The following is a 20,467-nucleotide window of genomic DNA, read 5'->3' on the forward strand; positions in this document are numbered from 1 at the left end:
GTAGAGTGCTCCTGGGTTCAATCCCCAGTACCTCCAAAAAAAATTTTTAAATTAAGTAATATTAAAAGGGAAAGGAGAGTAAGTGAACCTACTCTGAGCTATTGAAAGTCTACCAGCTTCAAAGTTTAACAATCACCATCTGTTGAGTGTAGAGATTACAATGCATAGAGTCTGAATTTGACTCTGTATTAGGAAAATTTGTTAATTTGTGCTTCAATTTCTAATTTTATAGAAATGACACTTTCCAGTTCAACGATATGGTGTGGACTGGGATGGAAAGAGTACATTTTTTTAAGCCATTGGGAATGAATCATATACCCTAGACTCTTTGAGAGTTGGGAAAACGTTGCTTTATAAGGCAGTTTTATAAATTAGTTATGTAAAATAGTGCTTGCACATTAAATTTAGATAGTCCAAAGTTTACTGAGTATCAGAAAATGAAATTATTATTAAATCTGATCTTGCATTCTTAACACTAAATTTTATTCAGTGGATTAGTGGTATGGGGGTAGTTTTAGAAATGATGGTCTTTTATTTCATTCTGAATGTGATTTTTAGTATAGCAGTTTGCTGTAACTTTTTAAGCTTCTACTAACTGTTTCAAATGAAATATTTATTTTAACAGGCCCAGCATGAAATTGGTAAAATTCAGAAAAGGAGACAGTGTTGGTTTACGGCTAGCTGGTGGAAATGATGTCGGAATATTTGTAGCCGGAGTTCTAGAAGATAGCCCTGCAGCCAAAGAAGGCTTAGAGGAAGGCGATCAAATTCTCAGGGTATGTCAGTTGGATCCCTAGAAAAAATAATAAGATACAACAAACCTACTGCCTTGGTTAGTCTGTAGTCTATATACAGCTCAAACTAATTAAGCTTTCAATTAAGAATCTATCAGGGGGGCTGGGATTGTGGCTTAGCAGTAGAGCGCTCGCCTACCATGTGCGGGGCCCTGGGTTCAATCCTCAGCACCACATAAAAATAAATGAATGGAATAAAGATATTGTGTCCAACTACAACTAAAAAAATAAATATCTTTTTTAAAAAAAGAGAATCTATCAGGAGGCTGGGGTTGTGACTCAGCAGTAGAGTGCTTGCCTAGCACGTGTAAGGCACTGGGTTTGATACTCAGCACCACATAAAAATAAATAAAGGTACTGTGTCCATCTACAACTAAAAAATATTTAAAAAAAAAAAAAGAATTTATCAGGTTTAACCTGTGCCAGATTAATTACTTCCCATTCCGACATGTGCTCTTGTTTACTGCTATGTCATGTGTTAGTACACAGTGTAGTATTCACTGATATTCATGGAACCGATAAGAAAATAAGTCTTAAATCCCTATAGTACCTACTTGGTAGTCTTTTTTTTTTTTTTTAAGCTTTTTTGTGGTTGTAGATGAACAGAATGTTCCTTTTTTTTTTTTTTTTTTTTTAAATGTGGTGACAAAGATCGAACACAGTGCCTCACACATGCTAGGCAAGTGCTCTGCTACTGAGCTAAAGCTCCTGGCCATACTTGGCAGTCTTACTGTTCAACTAAACAGACTAGCCAGACTCTGCCACAGACCACAACTTGTCAACAGATAATATCAGGTGTTTCTCTCCCATGGGAGAAGAGCCTTTGTAGCAGTCCACATAGCCTCTGGGATTTTTTTTTACCCCAAATAATGTCTCAGTCACAAGGAGATACAGTTTATATCAGACAACAATGTAAGCTGCCCTGATTTTGAAATTTCATAGCCCTGACTTTGGAACTTCATAACCCATAAGAAAGAGGATCAGTTATAAAAGTCAGAAAAACCTCTGTTAGATGCAGTCTAAATGGAGTGTTCCTTCTTTTTCTTTTCCTTTGTCTTTTTCCCCCTTCCTCACTGTATTCCTTCCTTCTTTTTTTTTTTTCATAAACATGTTGCCTAATGACAATATTTTCTTCATCTGTCTTCTACTTTTCTTTTTATAAAATATCCAGATCTTCATTTGACTTCTGGTAGATAGACTATGTCCCATTTTAGTCAGAAGATAAATGAGAATTCTTGAACTCACTTTACCTCTCTAACTCCAAGTGTCTTTGCAGCCTCTTTTCCGTTCTTTCTGTTTTCAGCCTACCTCCTGCCTATACTCTTGAATTCAGAATCTTTTCTGCTCTAGAATTTTGTAGCCTTGTTCATCTTTTTCTCTTTCCCTCTCCTATGGTTCTTCATCCATTTTCCACTGTTTTATTTCTCCTCTTTGCTGTTGACCTAGTTAAAGGAGTGGTTGAGTTCCTTCCCTATTTTCCTTTCAGTCATTTTGTTTATATATAGTCTTGCTCTCCTCTTGTCCACTACTGCCTTGAATTTTCACAAGCCATTGATGACCAATGTCACCTCAGCACCCATTTTTTTTGCAGCAGTGTTTCAATTATCATAATCCTTGAAATGCTTTCTCTCTTAGATTCCTATAGCAGTGACAACAAAATCTTTTTTATCAGTCTTTTTTATTCTTTTCCTGCCTTTACTACTCTCAAATTTGGGGGAATACCTTGCTTCTCTTTTGCAATGGTCTTCATCACTCACGTGAGCAGCCTACCATCAGAATCTTTTTTTTAACCCTGAGCAGTTTCCTGGGCCCCTTAGGCTACTGTCTCTGGAATTTTTATCTGTTCTTTTCTTTGCCTTCAAACATGTCAAAAAGTCAAGGCATCACCTCCAGGACTTAATGATTTCCACCTGACATTGTATTGTTTTCTCCTAATGATATTTATCCTGTTCTCAATCCATATCAAGGAAATTAAACTTTTCTTTCTTTCCTACCTCCTATCCTGTTTTGAAGTAATCAACATATGCATTATTTTAAAAATGTTTCTTAATAGTTTATTTTTGTTTTTTATTACAATAGTACATGCTGATTGATTGTTTGGGTTTTGGGTCCCCCCACCCCCACCCCTTTTCCTTTTTAATGTGGAAAATTCCCAAAAAGTGGAAGGGAAAAAAAATCTATAATCTTAAACAATCACAGGTGACATTTTGATGGAGCTTTTGATATAAGTACATATTGACGGGCTGGAGATGTGGCTCAGCGGTAGCGCGCTCGCCTGGCATGCGTGCGGCCCGGGTTCGATCCTCAGCACCACATACCAACAAAGATGTTGTGTCTGCCGAGAACTAAAAAAATAAATATTAAAAAAAATTCTCTCTCTCTCTCTCTCTCTCCTCTCTCACTCTCTCTTTAAAAAAAAAAAAAAAGTACATATTGACTTGGCAGACATCACATCTGTATTTACAGAGTCGCTGTTACAGGTTTGCCATAATTATAGTCCTTTTTTATTATTTAAAAAAAACTCACTTCCTTTTGATTTTTTTTTTCACAACTAGTAAAATGTAGGGCTATATCATACATTCATAGAATTATTTAAAAATTTAAAGTGACAGATTTTACGACTATAAATATAAGTTGACTTTTTTGGTCTTAATTAGGTGTGTGTGTGTGTGTGTGTGTGTGTGTGTTGCCTGAAAAGAGCTAACCTTATGCATATTAGGCCAAATGGTTTACAAGGGAGCTACACCTCTGTCCCCACCACATGATCTTTAATGTCAGGATATATTGTGACCACACTCTAAATAAATTTTTTACTTAGTTTCTGCTTGTTTAAATTAGAGCACACTATATTTTTTCCAAAATAAATTCTTTCCTACTTAAAAGTGTAGTATTTTCAAATTAGATTGACTCAGAAACTATTTGTTTCTTGATAAATAAATATTTTTATGTTCTTAGAAATGGCCATGCTAACTTATAAAATCTTATTTTGATAGGTGAATAATGTAGATTTCACAAATATCATAAGAGAAGAAGCTGTTCTTTTCCTACTTGACCTCCCCAAAGGAGAAGAAGTGACCATATTGGCTCAGAAGAAGAAGGATGGTGAGATACTGTCAAAAATGGGGGGAAATGAACCTGTGGGAATTTGAGGACTTACCTAGAGATTTATTTATTTATTTATTTTAATAAATCATTTAAAATTTTGAGATGAATGAATTTGTTAATCTCAGAGGTAACTTCGTCATTTTAATTCTTTTCAGGGCACATAGTATTAACTATGCTTATTAGTAGAACACAGTAATAGGACCAATATAGTTTTAAGTAAAATGCCAACCAACCCTTTACAAAAGTTTATAAGAATAATTCCCAAGTCTTGCACTACTGTTTTCTAAGAAATATACTCCAATGTTTGTTATTATACAAAATAACACCTAATATTCTCTGTAATTAAGCAAATATACTTAAATTTAGAATTTGATTTCTCAGCCTTAGCATTGTTGACATTTAGAGCTGAGTAAGTCTATCTTTTAGAGGCTGTCCTGTTTATTATATCATATTTCGGAACTTTCCTAGCCTCTACCCACCAGATGAGAATGTTACCAGCAAACCTCCCATCTCCCTTCAACACACATAATTGGAGCTTTATAAAAAATATTCCTCCAGATTTTGGCAAACAGTCTCTGAAGTGGGGGGCAAAAATACCCTCATTTGAGAGCCACTTATTTAGAATATGGAAAGTCTATGATGTTTGCAGACAGATTAAATCAGATAATATAAATAGAAATCAAGTATGTGATTTGAACAAATTGATCTGTTTCTCCACCATTTTCTTCATGAAAAAGTGGATATAGTAAGAGTACCCAATTCATGAGGTAGTGGATAAAGTAGTTAATACAAAAGTATTAACTACTAAAGTAGTAACAGATAAAGTAGTTAATACAATGCCTGACACATAGTAAAAACTTATCATTTGTTGGATATTGTTGTTTTTGTTGATGTTAATATTTTCACCAGCATTTTAATGTCTTCTCAGACTAATTCTTTATCCCACCAAATATTGATAATGTGTTTGTTTGATCTCTCTTAGTTTATCGTCGCATTGTAGAATCAGATGTAGGAGATTCTTTCTATATTAGAACCCATTTTGAATATGAAAAAGAGTCTCCCTATGGGCTTAGTTTTAACAAAGGAGAAGTGTTCCGTGTCGTGGATACCTTGTACAACGGAAAACTAGGCTCTTGGCTTGCTATTCGAATTGGTAAAAATCATAAGGAGGTGGAACGAGGCATCATTCCTAATAAGAACAGGTATGAATGTTTGGATACTTCTCATGAAGTGAATTTAGTAAATGATGATAGATTTCAGTCTCACTGTGAAATTTTGGTAGTGTAAAGAAATATTTTTCATTATATTCACCATAGGTATAATTGACTTAGTTATATATTCTTTATTTTACTGTAACTGTTGAGATTTAAACTACACGTGAACCTCTCAGTATTTTGACATTTCATTTTGTTGTCTTTTTCCACATTACTTCTTAAATATCCTTATTTTACTTTTCTCTTGCATAGAGCTGAGCAATTAGCCAGCGTACAGTACACACTTCCAAAAACAGCAGGAGGAGATCGTGCTGATTTCTGGAGATTCCGAGGTCTTCGAAGCTCCAAAAGAAATCTTCGAAAAAGCAGAGAGGATTTGTCAGCTCAACCAGTTCAAACCAAGTTTCCAGCTTATGAAAGGGTTGTTCTTCGAGAAGGTAGCTTGTTTCCCATAGATTAATCTAATATCTTTTTATATTAGAATGTTTATAACAAAGCAGGGATGGGGTTGTGGCTCAGCGGTAGAGTGCTCACCTAGCATGTGCAAGGTCCGGGTTGGATCCTCAGCACCACATAAAAATAAACAAAATAAATGTATTGTGTACAAATAAAAAATAAATATTAAAAAAAATGTTTAATAAAGCAAAAGTATAAACTGTACTATTTTTCATCCTAATTTATCCCCAGCTGGATTCCTGAGGCCTGTAACCATCTTTGGACCAATAGCTGATGTTGCCAGAGAAAAGCTGGCAAGAGAAGAACCAGATATTTATCAGATTGCAAGTAAGTACACTCAGGATTGAATTTAATTAAGATGAGCTTAAGTGTATATCTTTACTAATTAGCTCCTCAAAAAGGATCGTTCTGGTCCTTTAATTTAATAAAAGTAAAACTTTTTGTGAGAAATTTGTAGTTTTATCTCCTATTCTTTTAATTCGAAAGGAAGCCTTAATGATTGTGTCCTTATTCTACCATTTCCCTTTAATAAGAATCACCATTTATGAAACTTTTGACTTCATATGAAAACTGCTTAGCTCACACTTTAGTTTAATCCTCACGCTAACACTGCCAGGTGAGAATTAAAATACGCCAACATTAAGCAAACTAAGCCTTGTGGTTGTGGTTGGAACCATATCAGTCAGTCTAAACTTGTTGTATGACACCCATTAATGAATGGCAAAATTAGGCTTCTATTTCAATCTTGTTTTGCTTCAGTACAGTGAATTTTAATCATTACACTAACAAATGGTCAAATATGCAAAACAGATAATAAAACATGAGTAATAATGTCAGTTATTATTGTAGATGTTTATAGTAAGTAGTATTAAATGTAACTACTGAAGCATACTAAACCTGTAATCCCAACTACTTGGAAGGCTGAGGCAGGAGGATCTCACAGGTTCAAGGCCAGTCCCAGCAGTTTGGGAGAACTGTCTCAAAATTAAAAGGGAAAAGGGTATAACTCAGTAGTAGATCCTCTCCTGGGTTCAATCATAATACCAAACCAAAAAAAAGTATCCCTATTAAAACTTGCATAAGTTTAAATATTTTATTTATACCATACACAAAGTTTAATAATTTTACTTTTCTGGGTTTTGTGGAAAATAAGATTAAAATACTGATGAGAGGTTCATCAGTATTATTTTTTAAAAAATCTTCATCTCATTTTCACAAAATTGCCATATTTGATCATTCTGTTGAAAGTAACAGTCTTAAAATAATTTTTATTCGAGTTCTGCATACTGCTTGATTACATTAAAAATTTTGATATGTTGCTCATTATGGATCTTTTGCATTCATTTATTTTGATTTTTTTAAAATACTGTCTCAAAATATTATTTGTCTTGATTACTAATGGGATACCTAATGGGATACCTCCTTAATTTCATAACCAAAAGCAAAGCAAGCATCTCACTTCTCATCCTGATCCTGTTAAGAAGCATTTATGTAGCACAGTGGTTCTTAACTGGGTAATGAGGAGCAGAGTGGATGTGTCCCATTTGAGAACTTTTAGCTCTGTCTGGAGATCTTTTTGTTTTCACAGTGAATGAGGAGGGGCTTTGGGAATGGGTTTTCTTTCCTTTAGTGAGTGGAATTTTCTGCTGCCAAACAGGCCAAAATGCAAATAGCCCTACAACAAAGTATTATTTCAGCATGTCAGTAGTGCCCAGTAATTCAGAAATTCTGATCTAAGCAATACGATATTTTGTGTTTGTCCTGTTTCATGAATAGAAAGTGAGCCACGAGATGCGGGAACTGACCAACGTAGCTCTGGCATTATTCGCCTTCATACAATAAAGCAAATAATAGATCAGGTAAGTTATTAAAAGTTGCTATATTTCATTATAAGCTGTAATGGTTTGTTTTTAAGTGGGGATATTTGATGAATTTGAAAGTAGAAGGTAGTTTTCCTAAGATTATTACTAACATACCATAAGAGAAGCCCCCACTGAAAGGCATTTAATAATGATTGCCTTCAAGGGAATAGTGTTATTATAGACACCAAAAAATGATTTTTTGTTACTGCAAAAAAAGTATATGATGTTTGGATGTAATTAACAGACTCTTTGTATTACATCAGCTCAATTCAAGGTGACCTTAACTTACACAATAAGGGAATGTCAGGAACATTTAATTGTTGCATTTATTTGCTCTCTAACTGAGCACAAATAAATATTGTTGGTTTTCCATTTGTGGGAGGCTAAGTCCTAAAAATATGGTGGTTTAAAGGTTTGGTTTGGTTTTAAAAAGCTAGAAGTTGTTTTGAATTAGCTTTTGATTACAAAGTTTTTAATATGTACTCCTGACACATTCTAGAACACAAATGTCTGTTAGAATTGAAACGTAGTATAGGATGTGGTGTTTTCTGAAGAGGAAGATTTTTAATTAACAGTGTCTTGACTCTTTCTGTCTCCAGGACAAACATGCTTTATTAGATGTAACACCAAACGCAGTTGATCGTCTTAATTATGCCCAGTGGTATCCAATTGTTGTATTCCTTAACCCTGACTCTAAACAAGGTGTGAAAACAATGAGAATGAGATTGTGTCCTGAATCTCGGAAAAGTGCCAGGAAATTATATGAACGATCTCATAAGCTTCGTAAAAACAACCACCATCTTTTTACAAGTGAGTATATTAAGGCTGCATTTTAGATTAAAATGTCCCAGCAACAATAGGTTAAAGTGTCATGTCGTTCACATACAAAAACTTATATGATGACCTTTACTTGGAAAGCTTCCCATTATATTAACAGCTGAAAGAAAATGTGTATAATGCCAAAATAGAAAATTTAAATGTTTGTATCCTTTACTACCATCATTTCAGTAATGATTTTAAGAAGAATTGACTGAATTTTTCTAACTCTGGGCAGTGTTTTAACATAAAATTATATTGTTAAATTTATTTTCAGCTACAATAAACTTAAATTCTATGAATGATGGTTGGTATGGTGCACTGAAAGAAGCAATTCAGCAACAACAAAACCAGCTGGTATGGGTTTCTGAGGGAAAGGTAAGAAATCTCTTAATACTCTTTTAACCCATTTGATAAGTTAGGTAGATACCTTTAAGTTATCATTGTTTTTTTATGGATCAAGATCTTAGAATAATTTTAGAAAAGTTAGCTTTCATGCATTCACTGTTTGTTTGTAGAGATTATAAATACTGCTTTTAATAGTTAGAGATTCTTAAATTTCCTTCCCTATTGGACTACTCCAGTGGGATTCTCCCTTAAAAGAATTCTCAGATGATAATGGAAAACATTTATGACTCTGCCTCTTTCTGACTGAGGAAAGACAACTTTGAACCTGGCTTCAATTTCTTCCTCTGAAAATGAGAGGACTTGGATGACCTAAATGAATGTTTCCTAAAGTGCTGTCCTTGGTGCACACGGGTCAGAACTTGTTCTAAAGGCAAGCAGTGGGTGGGAAATAACACCAGCCCTTGTCTCTTTGAGTGTCATGGTAGCCACTAGTGTATTAAAGGTTCCAAAAAGTCTTATAAATTAAAAAAAAAAAAAAAAGCCTACTTAAAAATATTTCCTTACATTTTTACCTTGGGATTTTTTTTTCTTCTACTCAGCACCTGCCAACATTCTTACAACATACTAGGAAATATTGAACAAAGCAATAGATCTTTTCTAGCTCTGAATTTTGCTTTCTATATACACCCAAATGGCCAGCTTTAAAATAACCACTTTCCTTTTTTGATAGGAAAGGTCTGTTTATTTTTTTTTGGAGAGTTGTTTTCTAAAGTATACTGTTGAAAGAACCTTTGTTTTTGATGTCTGTTACCTTCAGATCAGTGCAATATTAAAAAGTTTTGGTAGTTAGGGAACTTTGAGAATATCTCTGGTTTTTTGTTTTGCTTTTTGTATTTCCTTGTTGGTTTGTTTTTGTTGTGTTTTGCCCCTGCATGGCCCCTTCTTTCCTCTGCCTGGCTGTTGGTACAAGTGCTCTGGCAGTGCATGCTGCATGCATAGGACCATGTACCCCTTATTTAGGAACATGTGGCCTCTGCAAGAAGAAATGTTAAATGTTTATATCTAGAGGTAGTGTCACTGTTCTCACCTGTAGAAACGTGTTAGAATCATGAATTTTCTCATGTACCGGTTTGGGGGACGGACCATTCAAATGAGATCATAAGACCACTCTGAATAATTTACATGTTAGCTGGGACACTTGATAGGAAAACCACAGTGGAAAAAATCCAATACACCACTTTACATCAACACACTATTTCCAATTTTTATTTTCATTGCATTTGGTAAAATGGGATTGTAGTCTTCATGCTAACCTTCTGTAACTACATGATTCTGTTAGTATTCTTTGTCAGGTAGATAGCCCTGGAATCCAGTTTTGCTTTCACTAGTGAACCCTTGGAATAAGTCTTTAAGTCTCTTCCCCAAATGCACAAAGTAAACATGATTACCTGAGATTTTTTTTAAGTCACATTCTTAATTTTCTATAATTTCTCTTTGTGATATTATGTACCTTCTTTCTTTGCTTGGTTTTAAAATAAAGGTCTTTTATATGAAAAAAAAAGTAGGTAGTTTATAATTATTAGGATAGATCAGTGCATTTCCTAAAGTTCAAATCAAGTTTGATTTCTCTTCCTGTCCCCTTCTATTGGATTGTATCCTATAGATACATTCCTTACCCTTAGTAAAATAAAACCGCTTTGTTGCACGTTGACATTCTCCTGAACTAACTACTTTGACTTAATTGCTAGGAAGAGTTCCTTTTGGCAAGATCCGACACACTCTTGTACGTTCTTTACTCAATCAAGAAAAGTCATCCTGAGGCTTTCTTATTGTGTAGACATACCAGTTCCTGGTTCCAAACAACCCAAGGTTCTTGCTTACTTCTGCATTTCAAACAAGTTGCAGAAGCTAGACGAATTGTTGAGTTTTAAGTGAGTCTTCCCCAGGCCTTAAATATTTTCTGACACGTTAAAGATTAGTAGCAAGATTTCTCTTCTGCTAAAGATTAGTAGCAAGAATTCTCTTCTGCAGCAGCCATTACAGCATTCAGAAAGCAGTGGGACTTCAGTCAGATATTCTGCTCTAACAGGGCATATCCCTGGGATTCTCTCTTTTCCCAGCCTAGCATGTGCTTTGATGAAAGCGAGAGCCACCGGGAGGCATGACATGCCCTGGTCTTTATTATCAGAAAGGCAGTGTTCAGGGTCAGGCTCCTACAGAGCCAAGCATAAGACTTAAAGGAAAGTTCCTTTCAGGCAGCTCAACTCCAAAGACAGTGTTATTTGGCATAGCAAACTTGGAGAGCCAACCCAGCCTGCTAGTAAATAGCAATACATCTTCCTGGACAAGAGTTTCATGATTATCATTCAGCCCGTGATAAAATGGAAGAAATATTTTCTATTTTCTGCACCATTTTTCAGACCCTTTGACTCTCATGCCTAACCAGGAACAGTATCTATGCAAGATCCTCAGGGACTGTTCTATTTAATCCATGTACTAGCTGTGTAGTGACAGCCTGGAACTCCATAGTTCCCTTTCCCTCACATACTTTTCTCTTTCTTTTCTACTTAGAAGCTAGTCAGTGTATACCATTAGAAAAAATTCAGCTCTTAAATTACTTGAAAAACAGAAACTGCATTTCTACTTCTCCATCCATTGGATACTACTTCTGTGAAAAATAAATAAAAATTTCTTCTTGATTGAATGGGCAACCACCATGTAGGTGATGATTTTCTGTTGTGTTTCATAAAAGCTTTTAGGGTCAAATACCAACTTTTAAAAAGTTGCTTTCTAATATAAATACATTATCTCTTCCGCAACTTGAGCTGTGGGTTTATTTTCATAGTTATTCTCATGTTCATTGTTATGTCAGTATGTCCTTGTTTGTATGAGCTTGGTTTGGTAGCATTCTCCCTCTTCACCTTACTTTGGTCTAAAAATCTAGTGAGTAGGTTTTATGAATGTGAGTAGTGTCAGTTCTTTCATTGTCCTCTGGGGCTGAGCCCTGGAATCCAGTTTTGTCCTGACTGATCAACCAAATATTTCATTCATCCAAGGCCTTCAGATCTCAAGGGATGTTATGTGTGTCTGCATGTGTGCTTGTACAATCTTCTTGACCTTTTGTGACCAGAAGTTTCAAGAAATAGATATGATTTCTCCAAAGAAAAGTATCCTTTTCAATCTCCCTTGTAAAATAAAGGCCATCTCTTAAAGAACTACTGAATAAAATTTTTAATTTACTTTTATTTGACCCAGGCGGATGGTGCTACAAGTGATGACCTTGATTTGCATGATGATCGTCTGTCCTACCTGTCAGCCCCAGGTAGTGAATACTCAATGTATAGCACGGACAGTAGACACACTTCTGACTATGAAGATACAGATACAGAAGGCGGGGCCTACACTGATCAAGAACTAGATGAAACTCTTAATGATGAGGTTGGGACTCCACCGGAGTCTGCCATTACACGGTCCTCTGAGCCTGTAAGAGAGGACTCCTCTGGAATGCATCATGAAAACCAAACATATCCTCCTTACTCACCACAAGCTCAGCCACAACCTATTCATAGAATAGACTCCCCTGGATTTAAGACAGCCTCTCAACAGGTAAGCAGCAAGCATTCAACGTTTTATAGTTAGAAGTGCATTATTAAATTTTAGAATGTGGTGATTGAGTTCAAAAGGTATATTTTGTCCTTTCTCTAGATTACAACTTAATCTTTAACTCAATTTGAGAGTACCAAGGACAATTCTAAATTTTGTGTGTTAATCTTACACAGCCAATGTTCTGAACTTTTCAAAAGAATTTAGTACATGAGGTCATAGTTTAACAGTGTTACTCAGCACACTTAAAATATATGTCTGCCAATCACTATAAATTGAAGTGGGAAGTTAGCAATAAACATAAACACTATATTTAAAATATTTTAAACACTTCACAGAAAGCAGAAGCCTCATCTCCAGTCCCTTACCTTTCGCCTGAAACAAACCCAGCATCATCAACCTCTGCAGTTAATCATAATGTAAATTTAACTAATGTCAAACTGGAGGAGCCCACCCCAGCTCCTTCCACCTCTTACTCACCACAAGCTGATTCTTTAAGAACACCAAGTACAGAGGCAGCTCACATAATGCTAAGAGATCAAGAGCCATCATTGTCGTCGCATGTAGATCCAACAAAGGTACCTGTGCTGCAGTGTTGCACTAATTTGTTGCTCTCCATCAATCTAGCACATGATCATTTTTGCTTTGCCCTTTTAAGTTTTCCTTTTGCTTTTTTTACTGTGGGCTTATACACTCTGGTGCTTTCAAATCGGTACAAATCATTTCAGTTTTGTAGTTTGCATGGCTTCTGGTGGTATATTGATTATTTGAGGAAAGGCCTTTTAAAGATTTGCTCTTAATATTTTTATTTTATTTTTGGTTTTTAGTATTTTCCAGAATTTCTTAATATGTAGTTGAGACGTATCCAAGCATTTCTAAGTTCATATAAATCATGGTGTCCATAAATTTTCCTGATTTTCAGTGTCAGAATCAAGTGGAATCAGTAGTTGAGTGCATTAATTTTCTACTAAATTTAATAATTATCTTTAACTCACTTTTCATTTAATACATGCTAAAACCTAAAAGCCCCTACCCGCTCTATAAATTTTGAGCTTTCACTTAAACTAGCTTTTTTTTTTTTTTTTTTTACTAATTTGTCTATCTTGGTAATAAATGGTAAACATACCATTTTCATGTATTAAAATCATAGTTTAATATTCAATCATAGTTTAATAAAAATATACTAGAATAAAAACAAACCTTTGTCCTTAAATGTGAAATTTTTGTACAGGTATATAGAAAGGATCCATATCCTGAGGAAATGATGAGACAGAATCATGTTTTGAAACAACCAACTGTTGGTCACACAGGCCAGAGGCCAGACAAAGAGCCAAACATGACCTATGAAGCTCAACTTCCCTATGTGGAGAAACAAGCCAGCAGAGATCTTGAGCAGCCCACATACAGATACGACTCCTCAAGCTATACAGACCAGTTTTCTCGAAACTATGACCATCGCCTACGATACGAGGATCGAATTCCTGCATATGAAGAACAATGGTCATATTATGATGACAAACAGTCCTACCAGCCTCGACCTTCTTTTGATAATCAGCACCCTCGAGACCTTGACTCCAGACAGCATCCTGAAGAGTCCTCAGAACGAGGGTATTTTCCACGTTTTGAAGAGCCAGCCCCTCTGTCTTATGACAGTAGACCACGATATGAACAGCCACCTAGAACCTCCTCCCTACGACATGAAGAACAACCAGCTCCTGGATATGACATGCATAACAGATACAGACCAGAAGCACAGCCCTATCCTTCAGCTGGTCCTAAGTCTTCTGATCCCAAGCAGTATTTTGATCAGTACCCACGAAGTTATGAGCAAGTACCATCACAAGGATTTACCTCCAAAGCAGGCCATTATGAGCCTCTCCATGGTGCTGCAGTTGTCCCTCCTCTAATACCTTCATCTCAACATAAACCAGAAGTTCTGCCTTCAACTACTAAACCACTGCCTCCTCCCCCAAATCTTACTGAAGAAGAGGAAGACCCAGCAATGAAGCCACAATCTGTGCTCACCAGAGTTAAAATGTTTGAAAACAAAAGATCTGCATCATTGGAGAACAAAAAGGATACGAATGACACTGCCAACTTTAAGGTAAACGTGTGTCTGTATGCTTGAATGCATAGTCACAGAGAGTGCATAGCAGTTTAGAATGCTTCTTAGCTGTGCCCTCCCTCCTAAAGGAACCCTGCTTGGTAATGATCTTGTTTGTTTTTGCAGCCTCCAGAAGTAGCATCTAAACCTCCAAGTGCTTCCATTACTGGTCCTAAAGCCACTTCTCAGAATCAATTCAGTGAACATGACAAAACTCTTTACAGGTGGGTGCACTTTGTGGTGTTTATACATAGAACTGACCAGGAATTTACTCTCTTAATTAATGAGAAAGTCTTCTGTGTTAGCAGAGGAGAGTTGTAAAAAGGAGAGGGTTTCTTCTTAAATAAAAACTGCCGACTCTCCTAATCAGGATACTGATCCTAAGGAGAGGGCAGATAATGTGTACCTTCAAGAAATAAATCTTTTGAAAAGAGATTTTTTTTTCCCAGCAAATGGTTAATAAAAAATTTAAAGCCCTAATTATGTTATGTTTTGCAATTTCAGATTGGTTTAAGTCACTACAAGTAATCATTTAGTGAGCATGCATAATGTTCTTGCCATTGTGCTAATAATTATATCAGCACAATGAGGCCACACTATTGTTTTCGGCATTTTAAAGAAAGGTGCTGAGGCAGGGCTCTGTGACATGCCCCTGTAATCCCTGACATTCAGGAAGCTGAGGCAGGAGGATTGCAAGTTTCTTCCTCAGTCTCCCTAATTGCTGATACTACAGGTGTGCACTACCACATATGGCTTCAAATATCCATTTTTGACTGTACAGATTCCAAAAATCACAGTAGTCAGTCTAAAAAGTTTTATTCATTGCCAGGATTCCAGAACCTCAAAAACCTCAACTGAAACCACCTGAAGATATTGTCCGATCAAATCATTATGATCCAGAGGAAGATGAAGAATACTATCGAAAACAGCTCTCATACTTTGACCGAAGAAGTTTTGAGAACAAACCTTCTGCACACATTCCTGCCAGCCATCTCTCAGAGCCTGCAAAATCAGTTCATTCTCAGAATCAACCAAATTTTTCTAGTTATTCTTCTAAGTAAGTAATTTCACCTAAGACAACTTTTTAAACTAGATGAAATATAAAGGTTCACTTGTATAAAATGCAATTATTAACTTATTAACATGAAGTTCAATATATATATTTTTTTAAGAAAGTAGTTTCACATAATACATGGTTTTCTTAGACTTAGGAGTTCCTTATTATACATATGTTCTAGTGCTGAATGTGTGTTCTTAATCTCTAATATCAGATTTTTATATATATATATATATATATATATATATTTTGCTTTAGAAAACATGCTAAAATCAAGAGTTTTTGAGGAAAGAGAGTAAACTGTAAAGATCTTGATTTTTAGGTAAAAAAAAACACATTCAATGATGATTCTTTTTCTTTCTAAATATGAAAATAGGGCTGTGAAGGGAACACTGGAGGGAAATACTAGATTGTTTGTTCCAGTTTTGTTTGTCCAAGCAAGAAAAAAGATTGTCTTTTTTATTGTTGAAGCTTGAGGGGACTGTACAGATTTCTGGTCCAGTTTTATAGACAAGGAAACCAAGGTTAAATGAAGTGAAATGATAGAGCAGAGCTGGGACTGATCCCCAAGTTTCTTCACTTTGGGTGCTGTACTACTAAGCTGTGTCCCCAGACACTTTTTTTTATAGACTTTTTTTTTCCTATCTGTTCCCTCCTGGTGTGTTTGTGTCTCCTGCTGGTATTATTATTATTATTATTTTTCTGGTTGCAGCCTAATTCATAGGGTCTGGTGCAGAAAGTTGGGTATAAAGCCTCATGGGCACCAGTGGGTTCATATCCTCAAACCAGCAACAAAACCCACAGGAATAAAAGCAGGTGTGGATTTGTTATAGGAGACCTAAGTCAGGGACCAGATGGTCTAGAAAGGAGGATCCAGAGCTGCTGGGGAGTATTTGAGCTCAGGGAAGAACTGTGACCTCTGTCTGATTATGTCAGGCCCACACACATCATTTCCCTTCTGATGAACTTAACATCAGCTGATGAGAGGCATTATAACCAAAAGGTTCCTTTACAACAGCACCTGCATGATTGTTTGAATAACTGGGACTATAGTGTGTAGCATAAAGAAGTTGACACATCAGAAGTCATCAGCCATTTCAGTTTTGTGTCAAAGATGAAAAGCACCTAGATTTTTATTTACCCAAATGTTTGGGGTAGTTTCAACCCATGTTTTATTTGTCATTTACTATTGACTGAAAATTCTTTTAGAATATACTTTTAAACCTCAAACATTAAAAACCAATTTTAATTGTCTTCGTACATTATTTGAAGTGAAGACTTTCTTTTTCCAACTATTTAAATCTTTATGCATGTAGAAGAAAACAGTTTGTGAGAAATACAGATGCATACTGAGTGCTATAGTGGGGATTGATGTAAGACATTATCATACATTCCCCCAGCACAAACTATACAGGTGCCCAGTAACATTTAGATAGAGTATTAAGACTCATATGAGCTCACCTTCTGCAAAGTAGAAGGATATATCCTACAGTAATTATTTTTACATACACCATGAGACTCATATCATTCCATTCCTGTCAGAAAAGGGCCCAGCAATGTAGTTAAATTATTTTATTTATCCTTTTGCATATTTGATAAACAGATATGACCTTAAAAGAATACATTTAGCTATAAGAAGTAAGTAAAAGTTTTGCCAGGGAATTAAATGAAAAACACTCTCCCACACCACTATACCACCACCAGTATTAGGGATTAAACCCAGGGGTGCTGCACTACTAAGCTATGTCCCCAGACACTTTTTTAATAGACAGTTTTGCTGTGTTCCCATGGCTGGCCTGGAACATGGCGATCATTCTGCCTCAACCTTCCTAGTAGCTGGGTTGTAATGTGTGCTACCATGCCCAGTTGAAGGGCATACTTGATTTTGGATTATTTTGGCTTTCTAGAAAGACTTAATAGCTTATTTGTGATATGTAACTTTCAGACAGAGTCTAGAATACTGACTGATATACAGTAAAGGGTTGGTAATTATTTGTTGAGTGAATGAAGTTCAACACAGGACACAAAGTAGTAGGTGCATCAGCCACCCAACTTTTCCTTAACACAGCTCTGGGGGAAGAATCAGTGTTTGCTGCTGGTCAAGAACATATTGCCTTTGAAAGAAAAATAACATCTGTTTTGCTTTTCAGAGAACAAAGTGCAGGACTGGTGTTGTATCTCAGTGGTAGAGCACTTGCCTAGCATGTGGGAGGCCCTGGGTTCAATACCCAGTACCACAAAAACTTAAGTGTATTAGAGATTGATGGCAAGTTTTTTTGGTATCATATGAACATTAAATGAGAGACTGTAGTAGTAAGCATGGAAGCTTTGGATCCACCCATCACAGGGCTTAGCTTGCCACTTGAGATTAATGAAGTCTTACTAGAATGTATAATGTATGTATGTTAATCACAGTCGTGATTCGAAGGTGTGCATGTTTCCTTTTACTCTGATTCATTATTACCCTGCTAGGGAACTAGTATAGCTGTTATGTTATCACTTTTTCATGTGTCTGTACTTGGAGAATTTCGTCTAACCAGGCCTTTTCCTTTTTTGAACATTTCACTCTTACATATTCAGAATCTACTGATTATCCCTGGTTACTGGTCCTTTATTTGGTTCTTTTATCTGTGTGTGTGTGTGTGTGTGTGTGTGTATGTGTGTGTGTGTGGTGTAGTACTGGGAATGGAACCAAGGGCCTAACACATGCTAGGCAAGTGCTCTACTATTGAGCTTCATCCCCAACTTGGTTCATTTCTTTGCTCACCATTAGCAACTGCAGCAGAAGGTGAAGGAGAGTGGTGCTCAAAAACATTAATTGCTTTTCACTGGCAACCCTAATTAAAATATGTAGAGGGTAGGCAGGCAGGGCACAGGTTACTGTATTTTAATATATTGGTAATTTCCTAAATGACAGTGATAATTTTCTTTTATGAACCAAATTATGCTGACATTGACATGGTGGATGTTGGTTGATATTTTGACATTTGAGTTCCATTTGCTGCAAATTTACTTAGTTAGATTGACCATTTTCTTTCATTTTTCTATTGCGCTTGCTTTGCCATCACCTAGATTTCTTGGCTCTTACACTAGCTATGACTACTTGAAAAGGAACGTCAAGTGGTAAGACTGGCATTAATGTGAGGTTGTTACTTGAGGTGTCCCTCACTGTGTCACTGGCATTATGTGCACTTCCAGATCTTAGTGGCATCTCCAAATGTTTAGTCTAAATGCATGAAAGTTCAAAATGACACCATAGTTTTAAAGCTAATCATAAGGCTAGCTATCTTCACAAAAGTCTTCTATTAAAATAAGTATGCATTTGAAATGTATATGTTATTGTTTGTGCACATAAAGCCAGTGCAGCTTTGGCACTCTGCAGTAAGGTTTAGATGACAATGTTGCAATTATGGGTCTATTTAGAAGTTTTCTTTTGTTTGAATTTTGTGTGTTATATATTAACAATTGGCAATCTGAAAAAAGTAAAATATGTATCACAATTTGACTTAAATGAACTTCACAAAATAAAGTAATATCTGCTGCTTTAGCAGTCCGTAACAGCAACCACAAAATTATCTGGTCAATCAAAGGGAGATTTTAAAGTAAGAGATGTTCAGTTTTTTGGTGTTCCTGGAACACAGCTATGCCCATTCATTGACTTATTGTCTGTGGCTGCTAAAATGTCAAAGCTGAGTAGTTGTTACAGAGGCCATATCCCAAAAAGCCAAAAACTTGTTTGGCACCTCAGTGAGTAAATTTGCCAATCTCTGGTGTCTGGCATCATCATTTATGGTGATATAAGTATACCAGACTCTAAGACTTTAAAACCTTAAGATATAAAATCACAAGTGAGTCTACAAAGGACTCAGAAGTGGGTCTAAGGAAGACTTGTATCAAGGTGTATTTTATAAAATACTTGTAAGACTTCCTTAAACCTACCAACCATTATTGTTTTGTAAATGCTGAAATTATTAAAAATTATATCCAAAACTTAATCCAACTTTTGGTTGCTATTTTCTTGATGTTTTACTAATATTATTAAGTTTCTGTGCTGTCTTGACATTTCTCGTGCTGATGAATCGTTGAATTTGTTTGTATATTTTGGTAGAATAACTATCCATACTCATGAGAAAAAAATTGTGAAATTTTTGGATTTTTTTTTTCTCCCTAGTTTAGGGATATTTGGAAGAATGAGAACTTGTTTTGTAAATGAGTCCATATTCAGGGGTTGGTATTTTCTTTCTTTCTTTTTTTTTTTTTTTTTTCCTAATAGGGGAAAACCAGAAGCTGATGCTGTGGATAGATCATTTGGTGAGAAACGCTATGACCCAATCCAGGCCACCCCTCCTCCTCCTCCATTGCCCTCACAGTACACCCAGCCAGCTCAGCCTGTCACCAGCTCTTCTCTTCACATACATTCTAAGGGATCACATGGTGAAGGTAGGAAGTTCACAAGTTGACATTATTATTATAATATAGTGACAACTTATAAAATTAAATTCTTGTATTCTCTAAGCTGAGTGGTTTATATGTTAAAAAATAATCTTTGGGATAGGATCAGTGAACATTAAGGATTTTCTTGAAAGTATATCTTCTGTTTTTATGACTGTGACCATTATATTGGACAAGTGTTTTAGCTTAACAGATCTTAATCTTGTTGCAACATAGCTTAATTTTATGCTAGTCTTCAAATCTTCTGGAAGAAGATTTACCAGTGTGTCTAAATTTTTATACTTTTGAAGAATGGTTTCTAAAAATTGTTATGTTCCATTTTTACATGTAGACATAGAAAACCATAAAATGTTATCTCTAGCACCTTGTCTTTTTAATTTCTTGGTAAAATTCTCCACCAGGTAGATAATATATATCCAATTTATTCATTCAAATAGCTATGTAATCTTATACTCTAGGAATATAGCAAATGTATTTATCCATTCTCCTGTTGACAGACATTTTGCTAGTGCCAACAAACTTCTTTGTTATTTACATAGGAGTCAAATTTCAGGTTAGGTAAGTCTTCAACCAACAAATTTTATGTAGTTCTAAATTGATACTACTTTGAGATTTTTCTCCACACACTATCACATCTGCAGATAAAGACAGTTTTA

General features: G+C 35.6%; 1 protein-coding gene across 8 annotated transcripts in view; it reads left to right on the forward strand.

The window, feature by feature from the left end:
* Positions 1-20,467, forward strand: part of Tjp1 (tight junction protein 1) — a 230,210-nt gene that overhangs the window by 201,112 nt on the left and 8,631 nt on the right. For all 8 annotated transcript variants that reach the window (XM_077800270.1, XM_077800271.1, XM_026406956.2 and 5 more), the window contains 14 exons: positions 626-776; positions 3,788-3,896; positions 4,882-5,101; positions 5,366-5,550; positions 5,801-5,896; positions 7,346-7,428; positions 8,031-8,241; positions 8,525-8,625; positions 11,851-12,201; positions 12,537-12,776; positions 13,430-14,302; positions 14,429-14,526; positions 15,132-15,359; positions 19,633-19,799. In XM_077800270.1, coding sequence (XP_077656396.1) covers positions 626-776; positions 3,788-3,896; positions 4,882-5,101; positions 5,366-5,550; positions 5,801-5,896; positions 7,346-7,428; positions 8,031-8,241; positions 8,525-8,625; positions 11,851-12,201; positions 12,537-12,776; positions 13,430-14,302; positions 14,429-14,526; positions 15,132-15,359; positions 19,633-19,799 — 3,113 coding nt within the window. The remainder of the gene's footprint in view (positions 1-625; positions 777-3,787; positions 3,897-4,881; positions 5,102-5,365; positions 5,551-5,800; positions 5,897-7,345; positions 7,429-8,030; positions 8,242-8,524; positions 8,626-11,850; positions 12,202-12,536; positions 12,777-13,429; positions 14,303-14,428; positions 14,527-15,131; positions 15,360-19,632; positions 19,800-20,467) is intronic.

Source organism: Urocitellus parryii, chromosome 6 (genome assembly GCF_045843805.1).
Source record: "Urocitellus parryii isolate mUroPar1 chromosome 6, mUroPar1.hap1, whole genome shotgun sequence".
NCBI lineage: Eukaryota > Metazoa > Chordata > Mammalia > Rodentia > Sciuridae > Urocitellus > Urocitellus parryii.